Raw genomic sequence first — 10,496 nt, forward strand, 5'->3', positions numbered from 1 at the left:
ATAAGGTTTAGTGTTACCTAGTCTAGATGATGTGTCATGCATTTTTTTATGCCGCATCTCTATCATTTGAGCCATGCTCTGTGAAAAGGGGGTTTAATGCATGTGCGTTAAGTGTCGTCCCATGTTAGCCTGTGCAGTCCGCACAGACTAATCAAGGACGACACTTTCATATTTAATGTATTTTCTGTTTAAAGGAAGTCTCTTCTTAACAAAAATCTAGTTTAGGCAGAAAGTGTTGTCCCAGATTAGCCAATTAAGACTGCACAGGCTAATCTGGGATTACACTTTGCACACATGCATTAAACCATTATCACAGAGCACGGCCCATTTGATTGCTTCTCCAAATTGAGCAAAGCAAATGCAGCAAAATACAATAATGTTTTCTTGTTATACCTTTTGCTTGTCATTGTCACACACTTCATTAATCTGAAAATGGTTAACGTATGGCCACAATAAAAGCACTTATCATCACAAGGACAGCTAAATCATCTCCTATGATACTCTTGACCTGAGGTGGGGTCACAGGGGCCTCCTGCTTTCTGCACATTGTCTTAATGTTATTTGAGGCAAGTTTCAAGAAAATCCTTTCATGAGCTTATGAGGTATAGAATGGATATGAAAATACAGACTCGAACATTCAACCTTATGATCATGTTTTGAGATAATGAGCAAAACATCTGAGCCAAGATTCATGAGAATTATAAACAAGAGCACCCCATAACGGGTGCCACGCTCGGCTGAAGGTGCAGTTTTGAATAAATGAAAGCTTGTCAGAATTTTTTTGTTGTTGTTAGAGGTCACAGTGACCTTGACCTTTGACCTAGTGACCCCAAAATGGGTGCGGCATGTAGAACTCATCAAGGTGCAGCTACATATGAAGTTTCAAAGTTGTAGGTTGAAGCACTTAGATTTTAGAGCCAATGTTCAAAACCTTAAGAAAATGTTAAGGTTTTAGCACGACGCAGACGGCGAGCTGGCTATGACAATACCTCGGGTTTTCTCCGAAAACAGCCGAGCTAAAATTACGTAGATGTTTGACATTTCATTAAAATCCTACACAAGGTAAAGAAGATATGCTTTACTGTAAATATTAAAAACTTTATTAACATGCAGAAATATACACTTACATGTAGACAACAACAAACTACACTAGAAAACACAATTTATTGATTTATAAATACAGAGTCCAGTATCTATCACAGATAATAAATTGCAAGGAAAAATGGCAGAAATTTAAACTTATGCGATTAGGAGGCTTTTTGCCTTTGTTTTCGATCAAACAATCTTTTCAAGTGTAATGTTTTGGTGAGATTCCAAATCCTTCGCAGTAACTAAAGCGCAAAGTTAGGCTTATCAATTTCAGTTGCAGCACGTTAATTCAGACATCACGTTAATTCTGGCTAGCTGTACACAATGTCATGTTCAGGGATCGTTTAATGCATTTACTTTGCCACCATTATTCAGCCGTAACATTCACAAGGTTTCCCAGGAACTCTGTCTCCTTTCCAGATACTTGCTGGAGCTTGGAGCTCAACTTGAAAATCTGCACCCGCCCTTTACCGTCCCCAGTTGCCAGGAGATGGGTCCTAAAATGGCATCACTTATTAGAATGGTCTTAACCCTTTGCATGCTGGGAAATTTGTCTTCTGCTAAAATGTTGTCTGCTGAATTTCTAAAATTAGCATTTTCTTTGATTTTTTTCAAAGAATACTATCAAAATAGCAAACAGTTTGGATCCTGATGAGACGCCACGTTCTGTGTCATCTCATCTGGATCCAAACTGTTTGCAAAGGCCTTCAAAATTGGGTTCCAGCACTGAAAGAGTTAATAGTTTTACTTCTTAGCTAACATTAATTTATATGAGCCTTGCTATGGGGAAAACAGGGCTTAATGAATGTGTGTAAAGTGTCGACCCAGATTACAACACTTTGCTTTTTTGGAATTTTACATTTATAACAATTCCTTCTTAACAAATTCCACTCTAAATTGAAAGTGTTGTCCCTGATTAGGCTGTGCAGACTGCACAGGCTAATCTGGGACAACTCTTTACACTAACACTTTACATTAAGCCCCCTTTTTCCAAGAGAGTGGCTCATATGGGTACAGAACCTTTTCCCTCCACATTCCATGTGTTTGAATTCTTTATTTTCTAGCACAGTAATTCTTAACTGATATCATTGAATATGCATAAAAAATATTTTCTTTTACCCCTTCAGATTCCATTCATTGAAAAATGGAATATAGAACTGAGATCTATGTACAGTTTAAATTTACATGTATATACTTGTGTCAAAACATATTCCCCTCACCCGACCCCCCCCCCCCCCCCCAAACAAAAAATGCACTCCATTGAAAATCAAATGGCCAAAAAAATCAAATTTTGCCTGCTAGTTTAAATGACACTACGGCCACTCCAAATTGATTTGTTGGTCGTCGGATTCGCTGCACGTATTTTTTCAAAATGGAAAAATAAAAATTTTTTAACGCTCGCACTCATTTTCGTGTCCTTCTGTTACCATGGCGCATGTGTTTTTTTAAATTTAAAAAAAAAGAAAAAAGCAATCTTGCAGAAACGATTTTGACGCTGAATATGAATGCTTAATATAGTGTTCCGTAACCTTTTTAAGCAAAAACTGTAGTCGCTGGAAAATTCGATCAAGACGACCAGAAAAATGGCTTCCAGAGTGACCGTTTTAACAAATTGCGGTAAAAAGTTGCTGCAGCCAACCCTTATAAATATAAACACATCTGCTTCGTTCTGTGACTTATTTGAATGTGTTTGTTTACGTTCGAAAATGCAACTATCAGCAGATACCGTTGAAGCTTGTTCAATTTGAAACAACATCGGGAAACATGACGTAAGTTTTTTATGCATATTCTTCATTAAATGGGCATATGGACGGTATTTCCCTATATGTAGGCACATTTTTCATATAACACAATTTTAAGTGAAGAAAAAATAAACATAAAATCATTAAAGGCTGGTTCTAAAAGAGTCACAGTGACAATGTTTTAGAAGTATTAAAATACATGTTGGACGGAACATGTTTTACAGTTAGGTCCGTGTATGTTAGAAACATCAAAAGTTCTTTGTAATGTATAAATTTATTGCAGAAAAATACAATACCGAACTAGCCATCGATATGCCCCTTTTAAAATAAGGTATCAACAATGGATTATATGCATGGCCTTTGTCCGAATGTCTGTCATTAACATTTTGATAATTGTCCCTCTTCAAGTGCTATTGCAACATGGTATACCTTTTTACAGATTGAAACATGGTATACCTTTTCACAGCTTTCACTTTTGAAAACTTCAAACAAATATAAGCAGCAGTAGGTAGACATGTGTCCCTCACTTCAATGATATGTAATATTTCGTGGTCAAAGGTAATATGCAACTTAATCCTATAAATATTGTTTTACATCAATTTGCTGTAGCATCATTCCGACATGAAATCATATCTGACGCTTTAACGGCTGCAAATTCATATAACAGCGCAGAATCTTCATGGAAGAGTTATTCAATATAAAAATATAAACGTTATTTTACTAATTGCATTAGAAGATGTTTAATAAAAACTTACAAGTAATGCTATTCCTGATATGAAAACATTAGCTTTAGACTTGTGTTCTACATGTTAAAGTTTAAGTGCTAGCTGAAACCAAAGACCTATATAGTGTATTATAGGTCTTTGCTGAAACCTAATTTCAGTGCCTTTTTATTTGGAAAGTATGTAACTCATAAAAACATTATTTCTTGTTTGTACATAAATTCTCTTCTTTGTATAAGAATTGATTTGAATGTAAACTATAGCTGTTTAAACCTGTATCTCTTGTTAATGCAATATTTTTCTATCGAATATGATTTTTTTTTATTCTCCGTTCTTCGCTCGCTCGAAAATTTTCCTGTTTTAAAATAAATATATTTCTTTTTTTTTTTTTCGCTCGCCTCTTCAACTTTAAAAAAAAAATCCGTAGACCAACAAATCAATTTGGAGTGGCCTAATAAAAAGAAGTTTTTGTTGTAGGCACATGCAATCTTTGTTATGATTTAAATGCATTAGTAACCTCAGATAAGAGTGATCTTGTATGATTGCTGTCTTCATGCTCCTTGTTGACGAGCTGTCTTGTCATAAGAACCAATTAAGGGATTAACACTGTGAAATTTATAGTTGCGTCATTTTAATATTAATGTTTTTGGCATTGACCGTGACAAAATGCATCAAACTAACAGACAATTTACTATAGCCAAAGACACAGATTCATTATGAAAAAAAATATTTTCCTTAATTTGTTAAGCTGTTATCAAACAATCGACTACAGTGAAACCAATATTATTTGCAGGGATCATATTTTTTTCGGTTTTGTCGGTCCTAGACCGATTGGGGTCATGAAAGACCGATTGAAAATCCCAAACAGTCGGTCCGATTCTGTTTGCTATTAAAATTCCCATGTCATGAAATCGATTACACAGTGTACATGCTAACACACTCTAATGACATTCTTATCTCGATTAGGTGTGATAAACCATTCGCTGCAGTCTCTAAACCGGTCAGGACCGGTTTATTGCACGTCAGACCAAGAATCAAAAAATTGTGAACAACGGATTAAAGACGCATCCGAAAAGACGTGTCTGAATGCACGCGCTGTAACTTAACAAATCATGCCGATACATTTTCCACCAGCGTAATAATCCGGTAATATAATTATGAATGAAAGTCGCGGATCTGATCGACAGAACAGCCGAAAGTTATTTTTATTGGCGGAACTTCACATAAAATAGTACACAAGAAAAATAAAATACATTGAATAAATCTTTAGTAAAACCGTGTTAAGAATCGAAATAATTCGTGTACTTTATACTTTGTTGTTGAATAACTCACGACCGGAAAAGTAGATGCGTGGTTTCAAATGCTTCGCTCTCGTGATTAAATCCATACGCATCTAAACTATCGGCCGTGGGTTATTTGACAACAAATTATTTCTTAATTATTTGGTTTGTTGTTGTCAGTAGCCAACCTACGCACAGACATTTGTTTGGTTCAGTGCATGTTTGTAAGCTATTATCGAGTCGAGAACATTTAAAACATCGGTATAGACTTACACAGATTAATAATATTGACAACGATGAAAAAAGTCTGATAAAACAGCACACGAAACAACAATGAAATACCAAATAATAAAACCATTTGAGAAAACTCGTTCAGTTTAAAAATATGCCTAAGAGAATTTTACTTGTACATTTATTATACCACCTTCATGAATGGCAAAATCAATGGTATATATATTAACGTAATTTGTCAAGATTTCGAATATACATTTTCGGATACTTTCCCCATTTATATCCGGACCGATTGATGTTGCGGGAAAATATGATCCCTGATTATTTGTCAGATATTTTTGTGCGATTGGTCAACAGAATTTTTTTTTAAGATTATGAAAAATGAACATATTGTATTTTTAAGAATGTTAATTTTTCTATACAAATTGAATATTCAAATCAATATTTAGAATTTGAATATTAGGCTGGTTTTAATATATTTTCAAATTCGAGTATTTGTTCCCATCTCTAGCAAATAAAAAACTTACTGCTGAGGGTTGAATTGACAGGCATAGACAGGTTCCTTGTTACTGCTGGCAGGAATGTTGTGGACTGGAACAGTCTTTCCCTGTTTGAGGTCGTAAATCAGGAGGTTGCCAGACTGTGTTGTTGCAGCTATAACGGTGGCCTTGACCGGGGACCAAGTGGCAGAGTGTACATAGCCCTCTCCTGGCTCTATGGTCAACACTGGCTGGGCCTATCATAACATTAGATGAACAAAACAACTCAGTCCCGCTCTGGGAAAATTAGGCTTAATGCACATACCCCAATGAGCCTGTAGTCAGAGAAGACACTTTCTGCCTAGGCTGCATTTTCATTTAAAAGAGACTAATTTTAAACAAAAAATGCCATAAAAGCATCAAGTGTCGTCCCTGATTAGCCAGTAAAGACTGCACAGGCAAATCTGTGACAACATTTTATACACATGCATTAAGATCTGTTTTCCCAAAGTACCACTTTTTTTTTAATGATTAACATTTCATTCATTGTGAAAGGCAGAATTAAATTGATTTATTTTTTAAACTGTAACAAATAGTATATGAAGTTTTATTTAAAAGTTTGTATTTCTCTTATAGATTTTAAATATTAAACATTTGAGTAACATTTAACAATATTGACTACTCCATGCAAAATATGTATAACAAAAGTATATATTCATTATATAAAGGAATCAATACCATTATGCTAAAACAAATAATGCAATTCATAACAGCCAAAGTACAGTCAATCTTGTATTAAGAGACCACTCAAGGGAGTAATCAAAAGTGGTCTCTTAATAAAATGGTCTTTAAATAAAAAAGGCCATTCTCGAAGAATGCTTACCCTCAATTTTAATCTATATGAAGGATAATCTCTTTTGTCAACAATGATTTTAATTTTTATAATAAAATGAATATAAACACAATACATAAACAATATTTTACTTATAATGTGTTTTATTTTTTCACTTATTATAAATTTTCATATATTATAAATGAATTGTGTGTACATATTTATTTGCAAAAACAACATAGACAAGGAAATATTTTTCGCGTTTTTTTTTCACCTGACACATAATTTTCCACGTCTTCAAGCACCTCGGCTTTACGCTTAAGAATGTTCTGAATTTGAGTTTTACCGACTCCAAACTCATCTGCAATTTTACGTGCACTTTTACTCTTTGACAATTCCAAAACCCGAATTTTCTCGTTCAATTTTAACACTTTTCGTTTTGACATTTTAATTTCTGCATGTACGCTTAAGGAAATCTGACTCGATTATGATACATAATGAGCTGAAAAAATTAAAACACGTCAAATGAAAACAAACAAACAGACTTGATTGAAAAATTTATTAAGTAAATAACAATGTGATTGGCTAACAAATATCTACTAATTAGCATAATTACAAATTGGTAATGTACGGATTTCGACAGATTTTGCCGATCAATAGTTTATTTTCCGCACTTTTCAGGAAATGTTTGTCGCGTACAGTGCATTGTTTCTGCACCTGTTATCTATACTTGAGAAAAATCGGCGTTGTCTCTTAACGTTCCACATAGTAAACTTTTTAAGCTGTAGACTGTGCGTAAAACGTTCCTCTATTATTGAACTCAATAAATTGATATGCAGTCTACAACAATACCGGTCAGAACCGGTCAACGAGACAAAGCATAATCATAATGGTTGGTGTGAAAACAAAGCAGCGGTGTAACAGTACATCTTATCGGCTTAGATAAACAATTAACACGGATTTGTCCCTGAAAGATCAATACATTAACCACTTTTACCTCCTAGTGGTCACTTAATTCAAGATTTGGACATCAAAATACATAGAAATCAGCGGTCGCTGGTCGCGTAAGACAAAAGTCGCTGAATACAATATCATTATATAGCGAAAAAGCTCCGTGGGATTTCAAAATGGTCGCATAAGACAAAGGTCGCTTAATACAAGTGGTCGCATCCACAAGATTGACTGTATACTACAAAAACAAAGGCATATCAAACTACCACGCACCTGCAGCAAACTGTAGAGACGAATACACTGGTCCATGCTAGCGCTCACGAAGGCGTTCCTATGAAAGGGAGAGCACTCTACCGCATAGACTGGACCGTGGTGGGGGTTATATGTGAAAGTGACAGGCGAGCGTAGAGGGATTGATGACACAATGTGACCTGAAAACAGAGGCATAATTTTCATACAGTGAAAACTGAAAAAGAATGAAAATTTCGTGTCAGGTTATTTTACCCTTTACCACTTAGCTATGTATTTTTACATATTTGTAGTCCCTCATAAAAGTTAATTTAATGAATGATCTTTCTTACTAGATTCAAGTTGTAAAGGCTTCATTTCCAACCCTTAGATACTGATGAGCAGCAAACAGCATAAAACCTGAACAGACAGCGAGTTACTCACAGGCTGTTCTGGTTTTATGCTGTTTGCACATAGCCTTTTCCACTTTGCTTCTGAGTGGGAAAATGTTAAATAAAAAAACATAATGGATGATGAAGATAAAGTCTGACCAAAATGTTTTGATGGCCAAATTTAATCTTTGACCTTTACTTGTGACCTTGAACTTAAAGATAGGGAGACATTTATTGTATGTTACATGCTGTCTTTGATAGTGAAAATTTGTTTTAAACAAGAGCTGTTGTAAAACATGTATACCCAGCCACTTGCAACAAATTGTCCTTTATTTAAGACAAAAGATCAGTGCATTTTATTATGATTGGGCTAAAGCAATATCTTGAAAAATACAGATCCCCCATGCCGGTCATGTTATTCAACAGACTGGAAATATTTTTTAACGTGGATATCATTAGAACAAATATTCTGAGGTAATTTCTAGATGATTTGGCAAAATATGATTTCTAGTGATCCCAAGATTTGCTTAAGTCATATCAAGAAAACTGCCCCGTCAAGAAACTGTCATGTTTTCTGACAGACCAGAACTTTTTTCAAACTTGGCAAAGAAACAATTAGAACAAATGTTCTGAGAAAGTTTAATGATGATTGGGCAAACAAAAAAGTGAATTTTAGAGATTTTACAAGGTTTTACTATAGCTATGTAAAGAAAAACTGCCCTGCCCTCTTGCAGCCATCAATGAAGATTTGACAAAATATGCGCACTCTAGAGTGGTCACATGGTTAATGTTGATAAAAAAATGCACAGCAAACAACCAAAAAAAAAAGGTGATAAGAAAGTTAACCATTAGCACCTTGTGCTCAGGTCAGCTAAAAAAGGGAAAAAATATCAGTGTGTGTGGAGAATTTGTGCAATTTTTCCTTGAAGCACTTTATCACAAACATATCTCTGAACAAAATCCCCCACCTTAGTTGTACAAGGGGTTGTCTAACAATTGAAATGTCAACATACTTCCAGCTGGTGGTCCCTGGGAGTACATGGAACACTTGAAGATGACCCCCGTCTCAGAGCCCACAATGAACGTTTCTCGATCCTCGCTGTGGTACGACAGACACGTGACCCCGATCTCTCGGTCCCCACGTACGCCTTTGACCTTCATCTGGCGGGGCAAGGACTGGGTCATCACCATGAACCTGTGCATGACACGCATTGGAGTGCTTCAGTTCATTTTGCAATTAAAGATGAGAATGATTGGGGGTGTGTCATGAGAAAACCTGACTTCATGCATGTAAGTTAAGTTTCAGCCTTAATAAGCCTGTGCATTCCAAACAGGCTGACACGGTTGCTGCAGTATTTCTCGTACAAAGAAGTCTCTTCAACAATAAATCCACTGTAGAAAGCATGAGATATAACTAGCCCCTATAACACATACTGGATAATGATGATCATGGAAGATTTTATAACAAACATAGATTTCAAAATTGCGATGTAAATTGAGAAATACCCCAACTGAAAACCATTGACTTATTGCCTCTCAAAGCAAATGATACCCCATAAATTCCATTTAAATATTTTCAGAAACGACACACAACCTGTCACAGTTGAGTCTGTACACTGTGTATTGACCCTTAGTGCAAAAAGGTACCATGTGACATTGAAATTAGAAGGCACATGGTACCTTTTTGCTCCAATAGGGCGAATTTTTGACTTACCCTTCCTTAGGGAGAAGCTTCTGGGCCTTCCTGTCTATTTTCCACTGAATAATCTTCCCATCGCCACTGGCACTAACCAGCTGAAATATCAACCATGCTGCTATCAGTGAAATATCAACCATGCTGCTATCAGTGAAATATCAACCATGCTGCTATCAGTGAAATATCAACCATGCTGCTATCAGTGAAATATCAACCATGCTGCTATCACTGAAATATCAACCATGCTGCTATCACTGAAATATCAACCATGCTGCAATCACTGAAATATCAACCATGCTGCTATCACAAAGTCTTACATCTGGGCTGTATTAAAATAAAAACTACTTCGAGAAAACTTTAGGAAATTCCGTACTGGTCCAGGGCCAATAGCTTTAGAGAATTGAAAAGCAGTATAATTGATTAAATTTTGTTCAAATCAGCATACAATTTTTGCCATATCTGTGAATACAGTAAATTTTCAACTATTTCTAACAAGTATAAAAATTTAATTGTTACTTCATTTTATGCTTTTATGGTAGAGCATTTGTTTGTTAAAATATTGTTATATGATTGTGTTATTGTGTAAACAGAGAACATCGGATTTCACATAGCAATTTTTAAGTTTAACGTAAGTGAAGAATTCTCTTAGGGAATTTGTGAAAACCATCACAAATATAATGGCTAAAATTCAGTCACGAAAACAGAAAATGTGAAATGTAGCAGACCTGTAATTTTTTGACATACCACCAGTTAAACACTTCACTGCCAAAGTTAATTAAGATAAATAAAACTGACAACTAGATGTCTCTTTTCAATATCCTCTTTTTATCCTGTTACAGTTTGTTTTCATAGTA

The 10,496-nt window shown here is 35.2% G+C and overlaps 1 protein-coding gene across 2 annotated transcripts in view; it reads right to left on the reverse strand.

The window, feature by feature from the left end:
- Positions 1 to 1,149: 1,149 nt before the first annotated feature.
- LOC127858680 (cytoplasmic dynein 2 intermediate chain 2-like) overlaps positions 1,150 to 10,496 on the reverse strand; it is a 27,420-nt gene continuing 18,073 nt past the window's right edge. For both annotated transcript variants that reach the window (XM_052395903.1, XM_052395902.1), the window contains exons 7-11: positions 9,661 to 9,740; positions 8,960 to 9,141; positions 7,600 to 7,757; positions 5,592 to 5,800; positions 1,150 to 1,586 (exon numbers count right to left, since the gene is read on the reverse strand). In XM_052395903.1, coding sequence (XP_052251863.1) covers positions 1,457 to 1,586; positions 5,592 to 5,800; positions 7,600 to 7,757; positions 8,960 to 9,141; positions 9,661 to 9,740 — 759 coding nt within the window. In that variant the 3' untranslated portion in view covers positions 1,150 to 1,456. The remainder of the gene's footprint in view (positions 1,587 to 5,591; positions 5,801 to 7,599; positions 7,758 to 8,959; positions 9,142 to 9,660; positions 9,741 to 10,496) is intronic.

This window comes from Dreissena polymorpha, chromosome 14, assembly GCF_020536995.1.
Source record: "Dreissena polymorpha isolate Duluth1 chromosome 14, UMN_Dpol_1.0, whole genome shotgun sequence".
Lineage (NCBI taxonomy): Eukaryota > Metazoa > Mollusca > Bivalvia > Myida > Dreissenidae > Dreissena > Dreissena polymorpha.